The sequence below is a fragment of the Plecotus auritus genome (genome assembly GCF_963455305.1).
Source record: "Plecotus auritus genome assembly, chromosome: 11".
NCBI classification, from domain to species: Eukaryota; Metazoa; Chordata; class Mammalia; order Chiroptera; family Vespertilionidae; genus Plecotus; species Plecotus auritus.
The window spans coordinates 30,745,367-30,773,104 of NC_137777.1; the positions used below are offsets into that span (position 1 = coordinate 30,745,367).

The window sequence follows — 27,738 nt, forward strand, 5'->3', positions numbered from 1 at the left end:
TGGGCTACCGCTGGAATTCAGGAAGGAGCCTAGAGATTTTCCTTTATTTTATGAATGTATTAATCTTTAAGTGTGCCTTCCTCCTTTTTGTATGAACCAGAGCATGCATTTCTCTTGAAAGTAAGAGGGAAGAAAAATAATAGCCAGTATCAACAGTTTAATAACATTCATTGTCTTCTTTCATTTCTTCCATCCTACTTCTCTAGAGTTTGAGAGGAAGGGCTGTTACTGCCCAAAATGTGTCCCCCAGAATGCTCTGTGCTGTAGGGAGGAGGGGCAGTTTTAGGAGCAAGTTGGTCAGAAGTGCTGAAAAGCAACTGCTCCTGCAAATTGTTCCCCCAAAATGTAGAGAAATGAGAACATTGCAAGAAAAAGGAAAGAATGAATAGTAAGCTCATAATCCTTGCGTTCCCTCTTTTCTAGTTTTCATTATTCTCCAGATTTCTGCAAGCATAAGGTATTAGCTTTACCAGGATTGAAAGCCATATTCTATTCCCAAAGGTCATGATGACCTATTTTTTCCCCTGCAGATTGTCATCAAAGCTAAGTGAATGCCATTTTCATGGTTATTTTACCATGTTGACAAAATTCAGTCATTCTCTACACACATATTAAGCAGCATGTTGGACCTATGATAAAAGACAAAGACGATCATTCCTTGCTCTCTAGGATGTTACAGTTTAGCTCTTCACGGGAGACCCTTATGCAAACCACCAAAGCCACTCTTCCCATCCTCTCCCAACACTGATCTATGAAAATTGTATAATGGTCACCGTTTTCTTTCAAAGGAAGACTGATCACTTATGGAGACAAAGAGAAGAAGGAAAACAACTTTTGCTGAACCACTGATGCCCGATAAGCACATGCTATGTGCTTTTATATTTACAGTCCCATCTTTAATCATTTAAGTTTTCTTTTTTTTTTTTGTCAGTACTAAAGGTTTGTCAATTTTGTTTATTTAAAAAAAAAAAAACGTTTGATTTCACTGACTTTTCTATATTGTTTTTCTATTTTATTCATCTCTGCTCTAATTATTTCCTTTTGCTGGCTTTGGGTTTAGTTTGTTCTTATTTTTCTAGTTTCTTAAGGTGTAATGTTAGATTTTTTATTTGAGATCTTTCTTCTTTTATAATATAAGTATTTACAGCTATAAATTTTCCTCTTTGCACTGTGTAGTCATAAATATTGGTGTGTTCTGTTTTTATTTGTTCCAAGATATTTTCTAATTTCCCTTATGGTTTCTTCTTTGACACATTGATTCATTAAGAGGGTATTGTTTAATTTTCACATATTTGAATTTTCTAGTTTTCCTTTACTATTGATTTCTACTTTTATTTCATTGTAGCAAAAAGATACTTTGTATAATTTCAACATTTTTAAAATTATTAAGATGTGTTTGGTGGCCTAACATGGGGTCTATCCTGGAGAATGCTTCACATGCACTTGAGAAAAAAATGTATATTCTGAGACATTATTGGGGAGAATATTCTGTATATATCTGTTAGGTCTAATTACTACATCTTGTTGTTCAAGTTCTCTATTTCCTTACTTGTCTTCTTTCTGGTTATTCAGCACCTGATTAAAAAAAATGTAGTAAGCTAAAGAAAACACTAAAATATTTTAGATACTGTTCCAAATCAGGCCATGTTCACCACATGTAAAATAATCTTCCTCTATCAAAATACATATATTTGAACATTTGAAGCAACTTTTTTCAGTGTTGTCATATTTGTTCATATGGGATATGGATTTGTGAATTGGATTTTGCTTTTAGCAGAGCAATAGCCACAATTTCACAGCCCTGGGAAGATGAAAGGGTAGAATGTGGTTCTTCTCCGAATATATCACCTGTATTCTGATAAAGGTTTTGTTGTTCCCTCTCTCCCATGAATGCTAAAATGTAGATGCAACTCAGCCCACAGGAGGGCTTAGGAACAGGAGTGATGGAGAGAAAAGACACCTGAGTCAGTTTGAGATCTCTACCACCTGAAGATCAAATCGATAGTGTTGGAGGGCTCACAGTGGAAATCACACCAAGTGCCCCCACTCAAGACCACCGAGAGAAGGAAGCGCTGCATGCCGGATATGCACAATAGTCCTGTCCTTCAAAGTTTCATTCAATCCTACTTAGCAGTAGCAATGTCTTCATATCTGCCTGCTTTCTCTCAGTGTCTGATAAAGAACTGTTGAGTCCCAGGAAGGCCAACTCCCAATTTTCTACCTTGCAGCGAACACTGATTTTGGTTAGATCTTATCTTTTTTTGCAATGTAGAGACCATCTTACATGCACACCAGTTCCTTATCTGTTCATGCTTGACATCCCCTTTCCCTATTAATAAACAAAAGCTGGTTTCACGCCATCCTTGATTCTGATTTTAGGTCCATCCTGCCCTTCTTATGTCTCATTTCTGAGAAGACAACTACATGCATTACAGACCTACTGTGTATATAAACTGGCTTAGATTTTTGAAAAGTTTATAATGGAAACAATAGTCTGTGGACCCACCCCATGAAAAATGCAATGACTGTGCTGGTTCATTACTTTTACAACCTTCTACTAGGACCAGTACTGTTTGCTTTTATCCCACAGTGAGAATTATTTTACTTACTTATTTAACTTATTTACTTATTCAGTTAACTTTAGCATCTTGTGAGTTCATAATTTCAATATTCTATTAGAAAAATATTAGCCTAGGTGTGATGTTACTCTTTCTTAGTTATTCTCTATTAATCATTTATTTAGTTATGTTTATTTGATAATTATCTGCTTCAAGTCTTTTTTACAAGTTTATCATTCAGAATAAACTGAATGATGCCTATTGGCTTTAGAGAGATTATGTAATGGATATTGGACTACTTGTATATCTGCCTTTCCAAATTGTACTGTTCCTTGCATTATACTAATCAAAAAATTCTGAGACATGTGGTGTAATCCCAGGATTTTTTTTAAACTTAGATTTAAATTTCCCTTAATACAATAAAAAAATCACACATATTTGTGTTTAGAAAGCTTGAAATAATTTATGCTGGTCAATTTTAGGAGATTTGGAGGGAGCCTTGAATCTGGACTTGGTCATTTCCATTTGAAGGAATCTTTCTTCGGAAATTACTGTTCTTTTACTTTCTTAGGATACACAGTTCTAATTGAAAAAACCTTTACACCTGGTAATGGCATGCATTTAATTTGCTTCTATCCTATTAGGAGCATGTCCTGGTCAGGGAAGGAATGCACATTGGAATCTTGGTGATTTGTGAGTTATACACTCTGTCCCTGAGGGCTGGCGCAGCCCCACGCCACAAATAAATAGTCCCAGATTCAGGTCATTTGTGCCTCTTTATTATAGGCAAGAACAGCATCTGAACAATACTTCAATTTAAAACATCTCCAAGTTCAGTTCAGTTCATTTCAGTGCAATTTATCAAGTAATTATCAAGTGTGCTAGGCGTTTTCTGAGTCTCTCGGAGTATAGCAAGAACAGAGCTCTATCCATACCTGCATGGATTCCACAGAAAGAGAAAGGCTAATAAATAGCTCGAAAGTTAAAGTGCACATGAGGTGCTAAGGGAGCACGGAAGAGCAGATTCTGGGTGACAGTGCGAAGAGGGCAGGATAGGTTTTCCAAAGGACATGGCTCCTGGAAAGAGCAGCTAGTTCCTCTCTGCAAGGCAGTCGTCATCATAGTATCAGATGCTCTCATAGCCTTTCCTCTCAGGCTTTCCTTTCTCAAAAGCACAGAGGCAGTCGTGTAGGGGTTTGCCAAGGGACCCCTAAAGAGGAGAGGGGAAAGGACTCGGGTCCAGCAGGCGGCAGAGAGAGTGAGGAAGGGGTGGCTGAGAAGGCTGACTTTGGGCCATCTGTGCGGCCTGGGGTCCTCGTTGCAGGATGCGCTTTCTCTGAGCCTGTCCAACCACAGCAACAGATAATGCTACACGTATCCGTGTCCTCCGGATATTGAGCCATTTTTTTGTAAATCACCTAGAAAGGCATTGCTGGGCTGGAAAGCACCATTTATTGCTACATTATTAAATGGTCCCAGCAGCCAGCTATATTCTTTTTACTGACAGAGTGAAAATGAGGCAACCCAAAGGGCAAGGTAACTGGGAAATGGGGCGGGAGCTGGGGGTCCCAACCCACACCCCCCACAAGAGGCCTCTTCCTTAAAGAAAGCTACCTCTTAGGAGAAGCAGGATATTTTTAATGGGCATCCATTTCTGGCAGAAATTGTTTGAGGAATAAAACCAGGAAAGTAAGCAAATCCAAAGCAGATAGCTGACGTCTCTGTCGCCCTTCCCAAGGACCTCATCTTGGTTGGAGGGCAGCCATTCCTTCTCCCTTGCTCCTGTACCCACCCCTGTCCATCGCCTTCTTTCCAGCCCTCGGAGGGACCCATCTGGGCCTGGAGATCTGAGCCTGGAGGTCCTGGGGTTCGAGGTCACCCTGCTCTAGGCTGAGCCATGCCCTCCTCATGAACCCTCCTGTGAACTAAGACTGTCCCTGTCCCCTGGGATTTCCCAAAACCAGCCCTTCAAAACCTGCCTCATCCTTTCCTGAAAACCCTGAAACCATTCCCCTACATCCTCTCCTTTTTTCCAACCAAGTGGCCTCTTTTTTTTTTATCAGTCTTTAACCCAAATAAAATGAAGTACATAGTCCACCTACATAAATAATGCCACCTATTTTTCCTCCAGCTTTAAAGTGAGTGTTAGAAATAGTATCCTGTCAAAAGAATTTCTTTAATGCCTGTGAAGAAAATGTCTTTAATATCTGTACCACTCATTCTATGCGTTTTCTGTCCTTATTCTATTAAAGCCAACATCCTCAGGTAACACGTCCTTTAAATCCAGGCATAAAAGAGTTGGGGGTGGGGGGGGGGAGGCAGAAGAGGGCAACATTGAGAAGAAAGCTAGGGTTTGTAATGACTAATATTTATATAGAAAGTGTTTTTTTCTATTTATATATAAAGTATTTCTCAGGAAATTCTTTGCACTTGATCTTAGCCAAAAGGCCAAGAGGTGATACAAAATACTTCAATAGACACCATTTCATTAATTCTCCCTTAAACCTGAGAGGAGTAGGTACAGTCAAGTGACTTTTCCAGAGTTACACAGCTTGTAGGTCTGAGTCCCCTGCTCCTCAGTGCTGTGTTCCCTGGATGTATTGTAAAGCCTCCCATCTCTGCCTGGAGTGCCCCCTGCTGTCACCCTGCCACCTCAGGGTTCGCACACCTTGCCCTGAGGCTGCTGTAGGTGCCATTGCCTCCATGAGGAGGCCCCAGTCCAAGTCCTGTTCTGGTATATCAGGTCCACGTCCGCTGGCCAGCTTCCTGCTCCTCCTCAGACACCCCCCTCCGGCCTCAGCCACACCTGCAAGCTTGGCGCCTGCCGTCTTCCTGAGCTGCCGTCCCCTCCAGGACAGAACCTCAGGACAAAGCCTTTCTCTCTCTGCGCTACACTTCCCCTCCAGGTTGGAAATCTGCGTGCTGCACATAAATGCCCGTCTCCTAGAGACTGCCAGTGCCTCGGCGCCTGGCACTAATAGGTGTTCCAGAAATGTCTGCAGGAGGAAGGAACTGAAGGGAGGACAGAGGGAGGCAGGGAAAGTGGGGAGGACCTGAGGCTGAGCCTTCTAGATACAAACCCCTGGCCCCTGGAAGATGCTGCCAACCGCACATCTGCACCAATGGCACAGCCCTGCTTTCCCTCCCACCTCTTCTTTGGAAACGCTCCCATCATGGGTGTTCTTTCCTTCTTCCTCTCTCCAAGGTAGGCAGAGCCCCATTTAAACAGACTCTTACCTCTCCCCTACCGGAAAGGAGCTGCAGCTGCCGCTGTCCATAAGCACAAATACTTAGGCCACTTCTTACCATCATGGACATCACACGCCAGCAACCGCCCTGGATCCTTGGCTCTGCCTCCACCCCATGCCACCCACCAAGCATGCCTCACTCGCCTTAGTTTTATTTACCCAGGACACAGCTGGGTCCCATTTCCCATCTTCTGGGCTCGCTTCCAAGTCCTCTAAGCATGGATAACTCTGAATGTGGGTGACTGCAAGCAGTCCTCATTAGAGTGAGCGCTTGATTATAAACCCTGGGGACCCAGACTGTCACTGTCCCATGGAATTACAGATCCCCCTAAATAGGCCAGTAACTGTCGATACTGGTGATGCAAACAGGTGATTTGTGGCACACGGCTCATCAAATTCCTATGCATGGCAGACTGCAAAGGCACCTTGGGGGCATAGGAAAGGAGAAACAAGGAAAGATTTTGTCTCAGATGCTCTGCCAGGGACAGGGGCTGGCCCTCCACAGGCAGGGACAGAATAAAGCCTGCAGGAGACCAGCCTGCACCCGTGAGCCCTCTTGCCCTTCACTTTGCAAATGAGCCCACTTCTGGGAATATATCACAAGAATCCTGAAACACCAATCAGAAAGAATATATGTACCCCTATGTTCATAGCAACATTATTGACAGTAGCTAAGATCTGGAAACAGCCCAAGTGCCCAGCAGTAGATGAGTAGACAAAATGTCTGTGGTACATCTACACAATGGAATACTATGCAGCTATCAAAAAGGTGGATTTCTTACTCTTTGCAACAGCATGGATGGACCTGGAAACCATTATGCTAAGTGAAATAAGCCAGTCAGAGCAAAACAAATATCACATGATCTCACCTATATGTGGAATCTAATGAACAAACTAAACTGATGAACAAAAAGGTCCAGAAGCATGGGTGCATGGATCAGACTGACAGAACTCAGAGGGGAGGGGGTTGGGGGAACTTGTATGCATAGATGCATAATCCAAGGACACAGACAGTAATTTGGTGAAGGCCTGGAGTGGGACAGGAGCTGGGTGGGGAAAGTGGGGGGAAAATAGGGAACATCCTATCTAATGAAAGAGTAATATGCAAATTTACCATCACCCCAACACACAAGATGGCTGCCACAAGATCGCCGGCAGGGGAGGGCAGTTGTGGGCCATCAGGGCAGCAGGGGAGGGCAGTTGGGGACGATTAGGCCTGCAGAGGAGGGCAGTTAGGGGTGACTGGGCTGGCAGAGGAGGGCAGTTGGGGGCAACCAGGCCTGCAGGGGGGGACAGTTGGGAGAGACCCATGCATGCAGGGGAGGGCAGTTGGGGGGGACCCAGGCCTGCAGGGGAGGGCAGTTGGAGGGGACCAGGCCTGCAGGGGAGGGCAGTTGGGGGGGAACTGGCCTGCAGGGGAGGGCAGTTGGGGGCAACCAGGCCAGCAAGGGAGGGCAGTTAGGGGCGACCAGGCTGGCAAGGGAGTGGTTAGGGGGTGATCACTCTGGCAGGCAGAAGCAGTTAGGGGCAATCAGGCAGGCAGGCAGGCAAGCAGTTGGGAGCCAGCAATTCTGGATTGTGAAAAGGATCGGGCCTAAACGGCAGTTGGACATCCCTTGAGGGGTCCTAGATTGGAGAGGGTGCAGGCTGGGCTGAGGGACACCCCCACCCTCCCCGTGCATGAATTTCATGCACTGGGCCTCTAGTATATAATAATGTCAACAATAAAAAATAAACATAAAAAGAAGGAGAAGAAGAAGGAGGAGGAGGAGGAGGAGGAGGAGGAGGAGGAGGAGGAGACACTTTGCCTCTCCCAACAACTTTTTTCAACTACTTTCATATTAAACATTTTTTAAATTTCAATTCAGTGTCTCCCTTATCAACCCTTTAACAGCCTTACAATTTGCTTTGCAAAGAACTTGAAATCCTCAGAATGGCTTACAAAAAGAATGCATATCCCTGCCCAAAATGAATATATTAGAGCATTTAAATATTTTTAGTAAGAATATTACAAGGCTTAAACCAGAGATAAATGGTTTCAATGCAAGAAGATTTAGACCCCCTTAGGCCAGTGGTCGGCAAACTGCAGCTCGCGAGCCACATGCGGCTTGGGAGCCGCGGTTTGCTGCTCTGTTGACTAATGAGTTTGCCAACCACTGCCTTAGGCCCAGTGGAGCTTGTCTTACCTTCCTTACCTTCACCTGCACTCAATAAAGATGAGAGCCCAGAAGGCTTTACTTTTTTTTTCAATTGTTACATTCTTTAAACTGGGTGCATTCAATAGGAGCCCAGCCAAGTGGAGCTACTGCTTTTCATATCTACCTAAGAGACAAGCTCTGCATGGAGAAGAAATAGAAAACCATTGTGTTTCTCAGTATTCGTTTTATGACCCGCTACTCTTAGATCAGCTCAAATCGGGCAGTATTTTTCTTTTGGTGAAAATCCAGGAAAACTAAGAGAGTTGTTTTAGTTCAGCAAATATGAAGAAATGAATAGCATGGTTTTCCTCCCAGGATCTTGTGCTTCTGATCCATTTTGTGAAGTTAATCCAAAATGGGATACATTGGCCTGGGGACAAATATAGTTGCTCTGAGCCTGAAGGAGCAGGTGTGATGGGAGTCTCTTGGGAGTCAGATTCTTGGAGATTGGGGGGTCATATGCGAAAGAGATGGCATTATTACAGGGTCATCGACATCCCTCCATGTTGTTATCTCATGAGTTTAGATTGTGGGAGATTCAAGAACTCACCTTCCCACTTGTTGGTACAGATAGCCATACCAGTCTATTATTGTGGTGTTCAGAGTTGTGAATTTATGCAATTGGATGCCTGCCCTTCTTGATAATTACATGATCTTGGGAAAGTCATTTAACCTCTCTTCCTGAGTGCAAAACAGTGCTTGCCTATAAGTGTCATCATGAAATTTAAATTGGACGAAGGATGTAGTTACCGAGCACATCTCTGCGCAAAACAAGGACCCAACAAATGCTTGTTCCTTCTTTTGTCTGTGATTTGAGCTTCAAATTCATTAAGGAAATAATTAAGTTCTTTGACTATAAGAAACCAATATTATGTTTTCATCTAAAATTCAGTGGTTGGTTTTTTGTTGTTGTTTGTTTGTTCAGGGACTGTACCATTAGGGTAAAAATTATCATGTTTGTGATAAACAGACTGAATATGTTATGAATGGTCATAGCATAGTTTCACCTCCATAGACAAAGAGGGTTATCTTGTAAATCATTCGTTCCCAAACTATTGGTGAAAACACACTTTAAATTTCTCCCCAAAATATTGAAATTGACAGGCAGGATAGAGAAATGGGGAGAAAGGAAGGGACATCAACATGTTTGCAATCAAAATGGTGATCAGATAGGGAAACAATATGACATCCAGCAACTGGATGACAAATGTACTCATTTCAGAAATTGATGCACAAACAGAGTGACAGATGCTGGGGACACGATGGTCAGCCAAAGATGGGGAGACATGCCCATCAGCACCCACACAGGTAGATGACCACAATGATTGTGCTGAGGTATGCTATCTAGAACAAGCAAGCACAGTGTTGTAGCACTTACAACGAGGTGATTGGATTTAGATTTTAGGGGCTAGGACAGGCTTCCCTGTGGAAAGGAATGATGCTTAAACCAAAAACTGAAAGGTGACTTTTCAAGGAGAGCAAGCATTTCCTGGCTCTGGGAAGAAAATGTGGTCTTATTCAGCATGTGAGGAATAGAGAGATGGAAATGTGGCTGGATCACAGCGAGGCACGCCAAGATGAGCCGGGGTGTTCCCGTGGCCCAGAGTTACCAGGTCAGGCTGCCGAAGATGTGTGATGAAACACCAGCTGGTAGCCAGTCAGCTTTCAACACAGTTCTTCTGTCTGTCAGTTGGGAGAAAAGAGCATTCAGGGAAGGGCAGATGCGGGAAGATTCAGGAAGGAGTGGATCCAGGGCTCCATCGAAAGGGGTCCCCCTGCTGGCCAAAAGTTATGCTTCCCTTTAGATGGCGTTTAGAACTTGGTAAAAGACTTTAGTTGATGCTGCATGAAGGGTATATCTATTGTATTATTCTCTCTACTTTTGCACATGTCAGGAGTTTTATATAACAATAACTTTTTAAGCTAAAAAGAAGAGCTCCTTCTCACCAGCTGCACTTTGGTTGTGAAGATGGGCCAGTGGCCAGGTGTTTCCCTGAGACTAACCTTTGACTGGCCTGTTGTGGGGCAAGGGCTGTGGTTATTTCCTTCAATAGGAGAAGGAAAGAGACGCACTCATTCTGTTTGTTGAAAAGTCATAGAATTAGAGTAGTTGGTTTAATTCCCTGGACTCCATACATTTAGAAAAGTAGGCTGTAAATCCTAAATCCTCTAACACATTATCTGGGGATTTCTAGGAATTCTTCTTTACACCCAGACAACAAACCACATGACAGGCGTACAGATTTTATTTCACAGTGTTTTGTAAAAACTAAGAACTAAGCATTTCATGACAGGTATAAATTTGTAATGAGGAGTAACTCTAGAATGGCCCTATATTTTCTGTTCAGGAATATATTTGCCTTCTAAAAACTAATTGCTAAACAGATGAAAAAGAAAATCATAATCAAATGAACAAGGGAAATTCTAATTGTTGCTAAGTCGGAGAATTCATAAAGTAATTTGTCATGATTCACACTTCTTTAAAAAATTATTTTTATTATTGAGGGTATTACAAATGTCCCCTACTTTCCACCCTGGGGTCCCCCTCCACCCGGCTCCCACCCCACCTTAGACCTTCACCTCACTCTTGTCTGTGTCCATGGGCTATGCATATATGCATATAAATTCTTTGGTTAATCTCTTCCCATTGCCCTTCCCTCTGAGATCTATCAGTCTGTTCCATTCTTCCAAGTCTATACTCCTATTTTGTTCATCAGTTTATTTTGCTCATTAGATTCCACATATAAGTGAGATCATGTGATAATTGTCTTTCTCTGACTAGCTTATTTTACTTATCATAATAATCTCCAGGCCCATCCATGCTGTCTCAAAGGGTAAGAGATCCTTTCTTTTTTACTGCTGCGTAGTATTCCATTGTATAAATGTACCACAGCTTTTTTATCCACTGATCTTCTGATGGGCACTTGGCTGTTTCCAGACCTTAGCTATTGTAAATTGTGTTGCTATGAACATAGAGGTGTGTATTTTTTTCTAATTGGTGTTTTGGGGTTTCTTAGGATATAGTCCCAAGTGGGATCACTAGGTCAAACAACAGTTCCATTTTTAATTTTTTGAGGAAACGCCATACTGTTTTCCACATTGGCTGCACCAGTCAGCATTCCCACCAGCAGTGTACTAGGGTTCCCTTTTTTCCACATCCTCACCAGCACTTGTCATTTGTTAATTTATTGATAGTAACCATTCTAGCAGGTGTGAGGTGATACCTCCTTGTTGTTTTAATTTGGATCCCTCTGATAACTAGTGACATTGAGCATTTTTTCATATGTCTCTTGGCCATTGTATGTCCTCATTGGAGAAGTGTCTATTCAGGGCCTTTGCCCATTTTTTAATTGGATTGTTTGTCTTTCTCCTGTTGAGTTGTATGATTTCTTTATATATTTTGGAAATTAACCCCTTATCACATATATCATTGGTATGTCTTAAATTGTAAGATACAGAGAAAGCAAGACTGATAGAAAAATCTTCATTTTCTACTGTCAGAATAGTGTCTTCACAAGTTCCTTGGGTGTCAAAGCAGGCTGAATTAATAAAAGGTATGAAAATTACAAAAGAATTTGAACTAACCTAATTTTCTAATTCTTTTAAATATGACAACAGATAATTTTATGATGCTGTTTTACTCTTTTTCACTGCTTTGACAAACAGCCTTTAATAACATTTTCCTGTGCAAACTGGTATCCTGATCTGACAATCCTGATCTAGTCCACTCCACTGTTTTGCTCAAGCCTGACGGACCATGCTGAATCTTCCTGAAGGTGGCGCTGTGCTGAAACACTGTCCTACAGGATGTGGGTTGGTAAAAGAAGGAAGCTGTGCCTGTGGAGAAGCTGCAATCCACTCACAGCTTAAAAGCATAAAGAGAACACAGTCTATTCAAGAAGCAGTTAGTACCATTGCTAATAGTACTGGCAAAGAGCGAGGTCATGAGTGGCTTCTGTGCAACACAAGGTGTTAAAATTAAAATTGCACAACTTCTGTTCTTACATCCTAAATTATAATAAGTATATAATTCACAGAGTCATTATTCCATCACCTTTTATTTCCCATCCCCTAACCTTCTTTCTTCTTTTGTAAACATTTTCTCCTTTCCTCTCTTTTCACTTACGAATTTGCTTTGTAATTGATGTATCATTGGCGAATATGTTTCCACCGTGTAAAAATTACATTAACATAAACTCCTTTGTGTACTGGTCTCCAACTGACCTAAAAATATTGCCATAACTGCCTGAGAGTTACAGAAATAAAAGATTTTGTGCTGGCCAGAGAAAAACTGAAGGTCCAGTATAGGATGAGAAATTCTACGGACTTTATTGGGAATAGATATGAGACCTGGGTGTTAGAAAACACTTTCTTTATTGATAATTATTCTTTGGAATTCATCTTACTCAAGGAGAATAGTAAGAAATAACTATTGAGGTTGAATGTTTTTTCTATCAATTAATGTGGCTCTTTTCCAGAAGAGTCATTTTTAAAATTCATTTTCAAGAACTAGAGACAACAGCTCTTCCCTATTGAAATATAACAAAAGGAAAGTACAAGTTCTTGGCAATCCCCTCCTATTACTTCCATAACGGGAGAAGACTATAAGGTGGCCTGATTATGATGAGTAGAGTCTGGTGAAGAAAAGCCAGCAGGACTTTAGAACACAAAACTATTTGTAGTCTCAGTAAGTCTTGGTACAGCTCAATAAGTACACCCACTGCGATGCAAATTGATAGAACATTTCAGTGGCAAAGTGGAATTCCCAAACCATCTCGCTCCTAAAAGAAGCCAGTGTGTTTTTAGTGAGCCCTGTGGACAGCTGGACCATTGAGGTGATGTTTCAGACAAGGTAAATGGAGCAACAGTGAAAGGAAGCAATACAAATGATTTTTAAATTTTGGAAACATACTTTGAGAAGGAATACTAACCAAATGGGGCTCATCAAACAATAAGAGAAGTGGGTGAGGAGTGATTTCTGTATAATCTTTAATTTATGAAAGATTCAGAGATGAGAGTGAGCAGACATTTCTTCTTCTAAGGGAAAGACAGTACAGAATATACAAAAGCTGTAGTAGCAAGTGGCAGATTATATGAGGGACAAACTGCACAGCAGGTATCACAAGAAACACTGCCAACGAGGTTCTATGGACTCCTTTTCTTATTCTTTTTTTTTAAATATATTTTTATTGATTTCAGAGAGGAAGGAAGAGGGAGAGAGAGATAGAAACATCAGTGATGAGAATAATTGATCAGCTGCCTCCTGCATACCCCCCAGTGGGGATCAAGCCCACAACCCAGGCATGTGCCCTTGATTGGAATTGAACCTAGGACCCTTCAGTCCACAGGCTGATGCTCTATCCACCAAGCCAAACCGGCTAGGGCTCCTTTCCTTATTCTTAAGTCAACTTTCTTGTTTAGAAGCAGAATGGTAAACCAGCTAGCCCCTCGAGTTTCGTGGGACTGTTCATGCTTTTAGGTCACAGATTCTCAAAGCTGACAGGGAGCCTTAGAGATCATCTACTTTATAAATGAGGACACCACTTTAAACAACTGTCTAAAGCAGCCGTGGGCAAACTACGGCCCGCGGGCCGGATCCGGCTGTTCTATCCGGTTCTCTTGCTCTCCCCTCTGCTCCTTTACTTTGAATTTATATTAGTTCACACAAACACTCCATCCATGCTTTTGTTCCGGCCCTCCGGTCCAGTTTAAGAACCCATTGTGGCCCTCGAGTCAAAAAGTTTGCCCACCCCTGATCTAAAGTCATGCAGGTAATAAGTGGCAAAGTTAAAACAGCAACCCAATTTTGTTAACCTCCAACCCACAGCTATATTCCCACTACACAAAACTACCTCCTGAGTCTATGTACACCAAATACATGGAAGTTAAACCACACCCCATTTCCAGATCCTAAATTCCATGATTAGTTCATGACTTCTCCACGTGGTTGGGTCCCATCGAGGACAGATACTAGGAGCCCCCTCTGAGTGTTTGGCCCAGCTAAAACTCAAAGAAATGACAATCTTTGCTGAGGTCAAAGCTAGCCTGTCTCAAGCCCCCAGCCTGCATGACTATTTCCAGGGGACAACACTGCATCTCACTTTTGACAGAATGTCTTCCTGTTTGCCTTTATAGGTTTCACAGCGGCAGCCTCCCTGGTGTCTTTGGCTTGGGCCTTGGCCTCATACCAGAAGGCCCTCCGGGACTCTCGAGATGACAAGAAGCCCATCAGCTACATGGCTGTTGTCATCCAGTTCTGCTGGCACTTCTTCACCATCGCTGCCAGGGTCATCACCTTTGCCCTCTTTGCCTCGGTTTTCCAGCTGTACTTTGGGATCTTCATCGTCCTTCATTGGTGCATCATGACCTTCTGGATCGTCCACTGTGAGACAGAATTCTGTATCACCAAATGGGAAGAGATTGTGTTCGACATGGTGGTGGGGATCATCTACATCTTCAGCTGGTTCAACGTCAAGGAAGGCAGGACACGCTGCAGGCTCTTCATTTACTATTTTGTGATCCTTTTGGAAAATACAGCCTTGAGTGCCCTCTGGTACCTCTACAAGGCTCCCCAGATTGCAGATGCATTTGCCATCCCAGCGCTGTGTGTGGTGTTCAGCAGCTTTTTGACGGGTGTGGTTTTTATGCTGATGTATTATGCCTTCTTTCACCCCAATGGACCCAGATTCGGGCAGTCACCAAGTTGTGCTTGTGAGGACCCAGTCGCTGCCTTCACCCTGCCTCCAGAAGTGGCCACGAGCACGCTGCGGTCCATCTCCAACAACCGCAGTGTTGTCAGTGACCGCGACCAGAAATTTGCAGAGCGGGATGGGTGTGTACCTGTCTTTCAGGTGAGGCCCACAGCCCCATCCACCCCATCATCTCGCCCACCACGGATTGAAGAATCTGTCATTAAAATTGACCTGTTCAGGAATAGGTACCCAGCATGGGAGAGACATGTTTTGGACCGAAGCCTCCGAAAGGCCATTCTAGCCTTTGAATGTTCCCCGTCTCCTCCAAGGCTGCAGTACAAAGATGATGCCCTTATTCAGGAGCGGTTGGAGTATGAAACCACTTTATAAAACAAAAAGACTTGGAGGAGCCACAACTGCCAGATAAAGGGTGGTGGCAGGCCTGTGGCAATAATGAAACTCCATCCTAGAGTAGGGAAATGAGCTGTCATGCTTGTAGTCTGACCGTCGTCATGGTTACTGTCTGACCCTCCACCAGCTGACTGCCTGCTGCTGGTCTTCTTTCAAACAGCAGCCCCGACAGTCTCCTGCCACTGGGAGGACTCCTGGTTGCTCCGACTTCTCCTACACTGTCTTTCAGCGCATCCACCGGAGGGTCCTATGAATATGGAAAATGTTGCCTCTGATCAATAGGGTGTTTTGATGAAATTAACTGATCTCTGCGTAAAAATATATTGTCATACACACATACACTAACACACATACACACACACAACACCAGTCCTCTGTCAAAATAGCTTAGGTGATTTTTCTTGATGAAAAGCTCTGATTCTCACAGGAATATTAAAACAGAGAGAGAATATATCCCTCAAGACTCCAGGAAAAAAAAAAAGTAGTACTGCTTAGAAAAGAATTCATAAATCATGCTCATTTGGAAACTAATACATACCATGTGTGAAAAGCCTGTCCAGTGGACAGCAAACTCAAGTGTGTTTACACGTGTATTAGAAGTGAAGGAATGGTTCGTTTTCAACACATGTCAGGATTGGCTTTTTATCTTAAGTTTTCAGTTGAGAACATCTTTAATGACAGAAATCCTATGCAGCACATGTATGGAGTTTGGTAAGACCAAGGAGCTCGATAACTTAGTGACATAAATGGTAATCGTGATTCAGTATTCAATTGCAAAAATTTAATGAACACAGGAAGAGAAAGTGGGGAAAAAGGCTAAATGAGCGTCTGATTTCCCGGCCTGTGCAGCGCACATTGGAACGTAAGAGCAGATTGGCGAGAGAGGACCGGGCTGGAACTGGATGTGTCAGGTCTCAGAAGGTGTGGCTCTGCCTGAGCTCAGGTAGGCACAATTCCAGAACACGCCGTGCCCCATCTTTCTAGTGCCAAACACCGTCCAATCCCAGGATTCACCTGGAAACCCTGGATAACTGAGATGGAGTGGCATGAGACCCACAGAAGCGGAAACTAGAATGAACATTCTTCAAGTTCTCCACTGTGTACAGAGCCCCCCACCACCACCAATTCAAGGTCAAAGTGATGTGTCTTTTAGAGGCTTTGGGACACTTTTTAGTAAGTATGAGCAGACAAACGCAGTGAATATGCTAGGGGAAAACCCTTCTGAACTGATTGAGGGCTTATCACTAGAGTCAGCTAAGATTTGTATTTGAATCATTTGTAAAGTTGTACTCTTACAACAAGCTTCTGGTTTTAAATACCTCCATACAGCAAGTAAGCGTTCCCCGTTTTCTGTTCCCAGTGTCCTCGGTCATGGTGCTTTTTGTTGCATTAAAAGTGCCAGTCAAACTTTGATAGTATTTTTTTATAACTGGTGCAGAGTGGAATAACTCATGGATTATTTCAATATTTTTGTAATAAAGAAATATAGGGTATACATATAGGCATCATCACTTTTTATAGACCTGGAACTGTTTAAAATACTTTAAGTATCACAATTACTTGGGATGTCAGAAACTGGTCCACAAATTCCATCAGTCTGCCTTGGCATATTGAGAACACTTGTCTTTTGCAAGATCACCCTACTGTGCCATGTCTGTGTCCCCAGGAACCTGGCCAAGGGTGCTGTCAGAATATCAGGTGATGAGAGAATCAGCTTAACTAGAAAGGGCTTGTCAAGACTGGCCACTGTTTCCCAGGAAATCAAAGGTGTCATCCATGCATTATGACAAACTTGACCACAGTGGAAGATGTCTTAAATTTCCTTCCCTGGTTTATATGAACCCAACTGACATATTAGTCAAGTCTCTAAATAAAAAAGAAAAACAGTTTAACTTCATTATCCAGTTATTGGGACTGTCCAATTAATTTAAAATAGTCAAGGTCTATAGCCACCACCTGTAATGGGTGTGCCATACAGAGACTGCTGTCCCCATGATGACATCCACAGGAAATGATAGAGCACTCAACATAGGACTTCTTTTGATACAAGCCCTAAAGCCATGTTTAAAAATAGACCATTTTTATCAGCAGACATACTTTCCTATTCTGCTATGATTTGATCCTCCAAGCAAGATTCTCACTAAAAAACAATGATCTTTTGATTGGACATGAAAAGATTGCCTAGTCATCAGTAAAGGCCCAGGAAGATACCCCTCTTGTCAGCAATTGGTGAAAACGTTCTGCCCCCACTGTAGAATGAAAAAAAAATGATTATATTGACAAATTCTCCACTTTTATGCAGAATCATGAGTTATTAGCTTTATTATTTCCAAGAAACCTTTTAATTGATGATCTGTGGAAACTGAATTGCTCAGTTGAACTATACCTTTGATTCCATGAGCAAATAACAGATAACAGTACAATAGCGTTAATCAACACAAATGCCACAGGCTCCATCACTCTTCAAACATGTAAGTCTGAAATTATTTCTCAACTGTATCACCCATTTAACATGTTAAGAGTCAAAATGAGTGCTATGTGAATTTAAAAAAAAGATAATGTACTGTGCTTTGTTTAGAGGTGAGAATGTAGTCAGGAGGGTATAAGAAGTTTGAATTTTTCAATAATTTCCCAAATACTGTAAATACTCTGTTATCCAACATGCTTGAAGATTATGATGTTTTAGTCAAAAATTCTTGCTAAGGAAATGACATCTCCTACATGTAATAAATTACAATTTTTCTCAAGATTATAACAACAACAAAAATCTACTCCCAAGGTAAATCATGATTTAATCTTCCATGACTTAGAAACACTGCCATTGGACTGTGTGGTGATGACAACTTATTAGTTTCTAGACACACGGATAACAGAGAGTGTAAAGTATTAGGATTTAAAGAGACATTGTCAATGTACAAAGGAACAGAGTTTGATATTTATATTTTAGTTCTTCCTAAGATTTCGTTTTCAATCTGCCATTAAACCCTCCATAGAGAGTACGTGAGGAATCAAAAGGAAGAAGCCATGGTTAACATACAAACTGGAAATGCTGGACTTTTTCTCTGTGGGCTCCAACTTCCTGTGCATAAGCTTATTGGATTTCTTGAAGAGGAGGGGTCTGCTCTCAGTACTCACTTTTTGCATAGGACCATACAATTTTCTTAAAGAAAATATTATACATTTTTTCACTTTCAAAGTAGCATTTTAAAATGAAACCATAGTTAATATTTAAAAACATATGTATCTTGACCACACAGACTTCAAGTATTTGTGTGGAAGAAAATAATTTTTTACCTAAGTCAAAGTTTGGTCCCCCAAAATGACTATGTCCTTTAAATTCTCTTCATACATTTGCTTTGTCCTACTTAACTGTGTACTGTCTAGTCCAGTAATATTGACTTTGCAGACAATCAGTTACTATTCATTTATGATAATGCAGTGACCTCAACAAATGAAATAAATTCTTATTGACATAACAAAAATATGCAGTTCAAGTATTAGCAAAATATATAAAGGTAACCTGAAGATAAAGTATAATGAAGTTCTATGCTTAATTTCTAAATGCCCACTTTATTTTGATCTATGAGTAAATGAAGTGATAGCATAGCAATGAGAACTTAAAAGTAAATGGGAAAAAATGACATCTCAATGATTTTTTTAAAAAATATATAATCCTATATATGTGTGTATGTTCTAGATCATACTCACACACACACAATAGAGTAACAGATGAAAGGGATAAAGTATATGCTCCCTTTTTATGCATATAAATTGGTATGTTACTCACACATGAGCTTTTAGATAAATAAAACTTCTTCCTCCTCATTTTTCAGCACCAACCCAAGCTTGCAGGGCCTGTCTGTAAGATAGCAGCACACCTGTGAACTTCAGCTGGAAGTACCTAGATACAATCCAGCACTTTTAGCTTGAATGAGCTTTATCACTTCTTAAGGATCTCATCCTTTAAGAAGCTGAAAAGAAGAGTTTTGAGTCATTTCAGAGTTTCTTTCTCTGAACTGATTGAATTCAGCAAAGAAAACCTCTGGTGTCCTTACCAGGGTTGTGTAAGGTGACACATTTGCCTTTAAATGCACCAAATGCGATTGAGCGGAAAGAAATTCTGACACAATGTTTAGACAAAAAATCCAGAGATACTTTTTTCTAATGAACCATTTTCTAGACTAAATATGCGCTCCCCTGCATTCTCACACGTCTTTGCCATTAGCCATTACTGTTTCTATATAAAGCTTGGATGAGAGGCCTGCTTCTCTGAGGAGAGTTCCGTACAGCCTTTTAAAAATAGCTCAGACTGCCTTTCAGAAATATAGCTCAGAGCATGGCTGAAGTGCATGATGAAAACACAGCAGGCCTGAAGTGGCTGGTTCTATCATTTCAGTGATGGATGCAGATGAACTCATGTTCATTTATCTTCAGGAATCCAGTGTCACTTTGACAACAATCAAAATGATTGCTTAGCCAGCTTGTGACTCATAACACCCCTTCCCCCCATCGGAAGCTGGAGCGTTTCAAAATGGCTAAGGACTGGCCACCTCCCTCTACCACCCAGGCCCATTTCCAAATCTCTGGCCCTTACCTGGATCAGGCTGTGGAATGACAGTCGGGCTGCACCCCCTCCCTCCCTCAGGACGGTCCACAGAAGACTGTCCATGGACAGAGGTCTTATCCAGATGCTGTGTCAATATGTGCTTGTGTCAACAGCCTCCACAGTATAATTACTCGGTCAAAAGCAAAACTCTTCGGAATGTGGGTGGAATTGTATCAAAACACGATGAGCCATTTAATTTTGCCAATTGTAGCAATTAGGCGAGCTCACAGACAACCTGCTCTCACAGCAGAAAGCCACCCAGAAAAAGTGGCAAACAGCCATTTGCCCACAGAAATGAGGAGTTCAGAAACTCCCTTGAGTATTTAAGGTATCACATTGCTTCATCATTTATTTGGAGCTCTTTCTCTCTAGATTCTGCAAGGAAAAAAATCAGACTTTTGTTATTTTGTACCCAGTGATCTAGCCCAGAAATATGAAAAACTCCAGCCAACCTCTGTGGCCTCTGTTCTGCTAAATAAGGGATGGTTTAATGTCCCTAAAATGTCTAATTGTTTTGCTAAAATATTTTACTGACAAATAATACACTGACATAATATGTCAGAAACACTGGCTAAATCAAATTTTTCTTTGGTTATTTTTCCCTTAGATTTCCTCACAGTTCAGTTCCCCATATTGCAAGTAGCTTATCACGATCAAGAATTTACCATTTGCCTAGTGCTGTGTTAAAGAGCTACGTGTATGTGATCTCATTTAACCCTCACAACCATCTATGAGTTAAGTACGGTTTGCAGATGACAAAACTTAAGCTCAGAGATATTAATCAATGGCCAAAGTCCCACAGCTATGAAAGAGTGGAGCTGAGAGTTAAACACGGCTTGTAACAACATTTAACAACTGCAGATCCTTCTGGGAGACCAAAGAATATTTTCCCACCAAAATTTATTCCTGATTTGGCAAGATTTCAGGGGAAACAAAATCATGGTCTGACGATCAAATTTTTCAGAGGAAATTTTATTTAAAAGTCAAGGATGCCTTTCAGAAGGAAATGTTAAAAATAAACAAGTCAATGATGAGAAATGAAAGTATCACCTGTAACTGAACTTTACTTCAACTCCCTAATTCATAGTAAGCAGATCAGTGCTACTCTTCCATCCCAGACAACTGGGCCCCTTCATGGCCCTACTCTACATTAAAGTAAGTAATAAGTATAAATTAACTTGATGGTTCTTCTCTTGTATCCTATACATGTTAGCTACTGTCATCCAGTGAGGCAGACTAAAATGTAACTAAACCCCACAACTTACTTTGATACCCTGACCAGAGAGAGAGAAAGAGAGAGAGAGAGAAGAAGAAGGAAAGATAGATCAACAAATCCTTGAAGTGCCATTGTTTTATTCCATTGCCATAATTTTCCCCCTAAATTTTATTTATTTCATGTTTTTCAGATCACAAAATTTAATATTTAAGAGGTTTATTATACCACTAGCTTCACCCATCATATAAATCTAGGAACCTTCTCTTAGACTGAAAAGTTGGATGCAAAGACTATAGCAAATGTTTGGCAAACATTTGTCGAATTGATTATAAAGAAATTAATGTTTCATCTCCCTCCTCATTTTAGATGTAAGGTGTCTGCATTTTACAGGAAGACAGAGTTATAGCCCATTTAATGACGCTGTATAGTAACTCTGTCTGTTGTTGTTTGAACTGATGCTAAAAAGTTAGTCAATAATAAACCAGAAATGTTCTTAACCCTGATGATGATCAATCTGAATTTAATGTATTAAAAATATAAGTAATTATCCATCTTCTTACTTTGATAAGATTTAAGCCGATTTTTATGAAGTTATATTAAATTGGAAGTCACTAATTTCTATAGAAAATAGCATCTAAAAAAGATGCAAGTGTTACTTCAGCACATTTCTTTCATAGATGAGACAACTAAGCTTCCAAAAAATCAGGAAATGTTTGTAATCAGGATTCCTTCAGTCTTTCATTCAAAAAGCATGATCTATATAATTTGTATTATTGGGCAATACGCAGTCAAGTACAACAGGGTTCTCACACTCCAGCAGCTCCCATTTGGTTGTTAGTAACAGAGTAAGAGTCTTCTGACTTCAACTCTACCTCTTTTCTGCTCTACCACACTGCTTATCTTTTTAATATCTATATTTAATTCTATACCTGAGCAATAAAGAAACATAAGGGTTTCCAACATTGTATTATGTAAGCCTCACAATGACAAATATGAGGTAATGATATAAATCCAAGATAAAGGCACAACAGATGACGGCCTATAAAGAGAAGAGTAATTTTATAATTTATTTTTATGCTGCTCCAACACTATATATTTTTCAATCAAAGTCAAAAAGCAACAAAAAAAAGTTGAAATACTCTTTTGACACATAATATTTGACTCAAAGCAATCACCTCTGGATAAAGTTTGGGGATATTCCTAAGACTTTCTTTTTAGAAAAGGCATGAAATTAGATGCCTCTCAAATGTCTGAAGAACTTTTGAATAGGCCACTTCTCTGTCCTTTAGAAAACATCCTTCACCAGCACATAATATCTGTCTCCAGCATACCGATTATTTAGGAATAACAAATTTCCAGACATGAACCTCGGTTACTGCAACCTGAGAGATTGTGCTAAAGCCATACCTGGGGCGCCCAGAAGAGCAACCCTGTGTTGCATTACCTTCAGGAGTCAGGACAGCCAGACCCACCCTGTGTGGAAACTCACGCTGGCGTTATGCCCAACCCAAGTCTCTCTGCTTTGTGGCCCACAGGGATTGGCTTCCCACATAGCTAAGGAGTTGGTTGCTTAAAGATACCTATTAACTTGCATAACTAATTTTTATAAGTGAAATAATTCTGGTCAGGGACTGTATAAACCCATAGGTCTTCTATAGAGTAAAAGGAAGGAGAGGAAAAAAAGTATAATAATTTTTACAGATTCCAAATAATTCAAAGAATTCCTTGGTGAGTCCCATTAGGCATCAATAAAATAGTTGACTGAATGATGGTGTGAGGTCCAAGGCACGATTTCTAGGTTTATGCCCCATTACCCTGATTAATGCTGTTTTAGCCATTGCACCAAACAAGAAAAGCATAGTTTCCGATGCAATGTCTGCAGAGCAAAGATGTTTAACAAAAGAGATTAACATCAAAACTAATTAATCAACTTGATAAGCAAATATTACCAGAACAGTACCAACACAATTTTCTCTTGTGTTATTATTGCAGCCTGTCACCTACTCTGTTATTAGAATTTCGGAAAATGTAAGGTTTCATGTTTTTATTATACACTTGTCTACAAAATTAAGCTGGTAGCCCCCTTCTCTCTCTATTGCTTGATTTGCATTAAAATGGAAATAATCAAGTTCTTATTTCATGAAATGCTACAAATATTAACAAATGGAGATGTTGAGTTTAAGCTAATTTAATCTAACTGGTCTGGTGGCATTCTGGTATCAAATCAACACAATTATTTCAAGTTAATTCATTACCAGTAAGTTCTAAAACACCCCCAAGTGTGTGGAAAATATAGTCCGGGTTTCTATTATTTTAAGAGATTCCTATTTGGTTACAAACCAGTAGAACATGTCTTAATCAACACAGGCATTTCAACCCATTGTGATTCTGGAAGATGAGCTCTTGTGTTTGGTTGTGTTAGGTACTGTTGCATTAACTTAGCAACTGACCTTTGACTTGTAACTTTCTATCTAGTCCTCCGGAAGTTCTTATTCTATTTAAGTTGGGAGCTATCGCACATATCCTGTAAGCAAAGAAGATCTGTCAGCTAGTCAACGAATTGTCCTTTTCTCTCCTTCTTTCAAAGAACTAAAATAGTTGACTTCCTTTATTAACCCTTCTAATGTATTGTACATAGGAAAGAAAACAGATCTCTGAAGTATGTTGCGAAAGCCTGGGGTGAAACATTTTCCTTGGTCTGAATCAGAAGCTTGGTGTTGTGTGAAAAGAAAGAAAACTCTCCGGCCTTGAGAAAGGGGAAGGGGGTGAGCCAGCCACACGCAGACAGCAAGCCTCCATGTCACAAGCTGCATATTGCTGATGCCATCGATTCCCTTCTTTTTTTTTACAGAACCGTCTGGGAACTTGTCAAGCTTTACTGAAGGTGATTTGTGTTCATTCATTCAACAGACCCTTGAATCTTGCAAATTCTTGACTTGTAATATGGTAGCCAAGCCACTGCAAGGGGAAATTAATCAGTTAGTGGGAAGGAGCCCTGCCCTCGGTGCCATGTGGTGATGTGCCTGGCCTGCCGAAGAGAAAGACCCCGGTGAAGTAGAGCACTTGGGAATTCCTGCTACTGCTTCCTCATCATTCATGCTATGAATATTCACCCACTTCATTTGCTTTTGCCAGTAAGCACTGCTTTGAAAAAAAAAAAAGGAAAAAAGATTCAGTGGATTCCTGGGGCCTTGCATAGCTCAGAAAATTGGTACTGGGTCATAGGGACTCACTTTCAATGAATACAAATCTACTTGTGTTTGAAAATGAAAAAGAAATGATATTGTCACCTGTTTCATGATTGATCTGTCTGGGTATAGCTGCTGCCCTTACTTCAGTTCTTGGAAGTGCCGTTGTCAGCATTGTAATAACAAATTTATACCAATCAAATTTATAATTCAATTTCAGAGTTAAAATCTGCATGGATGTAGCTATTGAATAATTTGATTCCTGCCTTGCTAGGTGGTGACACTGCCAGTTTCAAATGGAGATGCATTTGTATGTGGTACTGGCTCTCCTGTTGCTTAGACCCTTGCAAAATCTTGGTTGTGAGCTCTAAAATCCCCAATCTCACATTCTCAGCTCACATACACGAAAAACAGATATTCTCCTAATTTAAAACCGTGCTTCTTTTCCACTTGCTTCTTTGTTTTTTAAAGAAAGCTTTGAGCTGCAGGGTAAGAATGAATTGATTTCATGTTATAGTTTCCTAGTTTGCAACAAAGTCAAGCATCTCTATGGTGTATAATGTTTTCTGTCTAAATGTCTTCATATAAGAATTTTAGGAGTCAACCATAGATGAATGAGCAAAAGTCATCCAATTTATCCAACGAGCAATCTAAATGAAAAAAAAAATAAGAAAAAGAAGCAGGGGTCATTTTCCTTGTGTTTCAAAGATGTTTCTCCTGGGCGATAGTCCCCGTTTTAGGCGCCAGTGTCATGCGGCATCCCCTCCCCTGGCAAGTCATTTTCAGAACTGAAATTTAATGGTAATAAAAGTGGCCTACCACCATGTGACTAATTTGCAGTGGCAAGGCAATGGAAACCAACACGTTGAAGAAAATGTTAATTTCCTGAACTCCAAAGCCAGAATAGGCACAAAAGGTACTCTAATATACAATGAGTTGGTTGACTGTGGAGACACAGGAGCAATAAACCATTCTCTTCCACAAGGCTTATGAGTAAGAGTGCCTCTGAGTAGTGTTGGGACAGAAGGTTTCTATGAATGTAGAGGTCGGGTGTGGGATTGAAGAGTCAGTGGGTCATCAGGAATACTTGCCTTCTTATAGAGCAGAGGTTCAAGGTGGCCCTGCCGTTTCATAACTATGACAACAGATGTGTCCATTTATGAAAGGCCAAGGCATGACTGCAGTGGGAAGAGAGAGAGGAGATGCCAGTGGTTTCCTGTCTGAGCCTAACTCTATCCTTAAGGAAACTATCCCCCATGACAATTCTCCTTGGACACTGGAGCTGCCAAATCGCTCTGCATGCCAACAGCTTCTGGTGGATGTGATAGTTTAAGGTCTTGTAAGTACTTTTGCTTGCAGGACATGATCCATCGAATTATCTCTCATTTCAACAACCGTGAGATTCAGGGTCACCATGGTCTTGCTCATGATCCCATTGTAAATATATCATGACATCACAAGGACCTCTGTGTTCCCAGTCACTAAACCTGGCTTGCACATATTAACTGACTCATTTAAACGTATTTTGGATCTTGATTCTGCCATCACCTAGTCTGTGCATCTATCCCCAAATTGGAAAAATAATTCTTGTGAGAATGATTTTCAGAATAATGGAAGGGGAAAAAGGCAATTTTTCAATGTAGACAAAACTACTAGACCACTGATAGCCCTGAAGCTCTGATTGTTCCTCATGGTTAAGTTTCTTTTCATTGGGGGCTTTTAACATCTGAATTTCCCAGATGGTTGCTAAGCCATCTTCACTAAAGTGAAGTGGACACTATGGTGTTATTAAAAAACAAAGACTGTCCACATGAATGCAAATCTCCCAATGGAGGTGAAGCATTAGGTCACTCAAGGAGTAAATTTGATCTTTGTGATGTCAAACATCTGGATATTTGGGAAAATCTAGGTGTTTGAATCGTAGTTTTTCATCTGGTTGTCCGGTGTTGCCTAGAGAGACAGAAAATGCTCAGGTGTTATAAGGAATGGAATTTAACTTTCTTGTGCAGTAATCTATTGCTGGTGATATTCTGCTGCTAAATAAAAACTCTTTGTTGTGCAAAGAGAAGTAAATAATGTAGAGAAATGCTATTTGATTTTTATTTACTGCCAACAAACACGTGAATGAAAGAGGTTTGAGAGGCTGTCCTAGGTGTACTCAGACGTGACTGCACCACAGGGCTCCTTCTGAAACCCGGCCCTTCCTGGCAAGGAACCTTTTCATTCAGCTCTTTTCCATCTTTCATTATTTTCTAGTTACCCCTCTGCTCTTCACATATGCTTAATCATTCACAGTGTTTGACAGAATTGTTCAAGAAAAATACAAGTTTGTTAACTTTTTATTCTTCAAATGGGAGTTTTAATTTTAAGAATTTTTTATACCGTTAGGCATAAGAATAGTTTAAACTGCTTGAAGCAGTTACTTCATGGTGAATTTTATAGTGTCGATAGAAGTGAAATCTTTTTTTTTTTTTCCCAAATTTAAAAAAATACTTTTTTTTTTCTTGTGGCTTGGTTGGTCTATGTCATTCTGATTGCCAAAGACCAACTGGTTATCGCATATTAGAATACTGGTGTTTTCTTTATAGTCACCATTAAAAGAAAAAAAAAACGTATCAAAGAGAAATTGATTTTCCAGAAAGGATGCTTGAGATATTCATACAACTCTTATTTTTTTTAAGTTAATAAATCTTTATTGTTCAGATTATTACAATTGTTCCTCTTTTTTCCCCCATAGCTCCCCTCCACCCGGTTCCCACCCCACCCTCTGTCCTTACTCCCCGCCCCAATGTCCTCATCCATAGGTGTACAATTTTTGTCCAGTCTCTTCCTGCACCCCCCTCTCCCTTTTCCCCCGAGAATTGTAAGTCCACTCCCTTTCTATGCCCCTGATTCTATTATATTCACCAGTTTATTCTGTTCATCAGATTTTTTATTCACTTGATTTTTAGATTCACTTGTTGATAGATATGCATTTGTTGTTCATAATTTTTATCTTTACCTTTTGCTTCTTCTTCCTCTTCTTAAATAATACCTTTCAGCATTTCATATAATACTGGTTTGGCGGTGATGAACTTATTTAGTTTTTTCTTATCTGTGAAGCTCTTTATCTGCCCTTTAATTCTGAATGATAGCTTTGCTGGGTAGAGTAATCTTGGTTGTAGGTTCTTGCTATTCATCACTTTGAATATTTCTTGCCACTCCCGTTTGGCCTGCATAGTTTCTGTTGAGAAATCAGCTGACAGTCATATGGGTGCTCCCTTGTAGGTAACTGTTTTTCTCTTGCTGCTTTTAATATTCTCTCTTTGTGTTTTGCTCTTGGCATTTTAATTATGATGTGTCTTGGTGTGGTCCTCTTTGGATTCCTTTTGTTTGGGGTTCTGTGCGCTTCCTGGACTTGTAAGTCTATTTCTTTCACCAGGTAGGGGAAGTTTTCTGTCATTATTTCTTCAGTTAGGTTTTCAGTATCTTGCCCTCTCTCTTCTTCTGGCAACCCATAATTCGGATGTTGGTACGCTTGAAGTTGTCCCAGAGGCTCCTTACACTATCTTCATATTTTTGGATTCTTTTTGCTTTTCCGGTTGAGTGTTTTTTGCTTCTTTGTATTTCAAATCTTTGACT

General features: G+C 40.7%; 1 protein-coding gene across 2 annotated transcripts in view; it reads left to right on the forward strand.

Moving 5' to 3' along the window:
* The window catches only part of XKR4 (XK related 4), a 304,065-nt gene extending 277,122 nt beyond the window's left edge, over positions 1-26,943 (forward strand). The window contains exons 3-4 of one of the 2 annotated variants that reach the window (XR_013959308.1): positions 14,140-16,280; positions 23,781-26,943. Coding sequence is in view for 1 of the 2 variants with exons in the window: in XM_080646397.1 (XP_080502523.1) it covers positions 14,140-15,086 (947 nt within the window). In the remaining variant the exon portion in view is untranslated. Of the gene's footprint in view, positions 1-14,139; positions 16,533-23,780 lie in introns of those variants that run through there. The other variant, XM_080646397.1, reaches the window with a different exon arrangement.
* Positions 26,944-27,738: the final 795 nt, after the last annotated feature.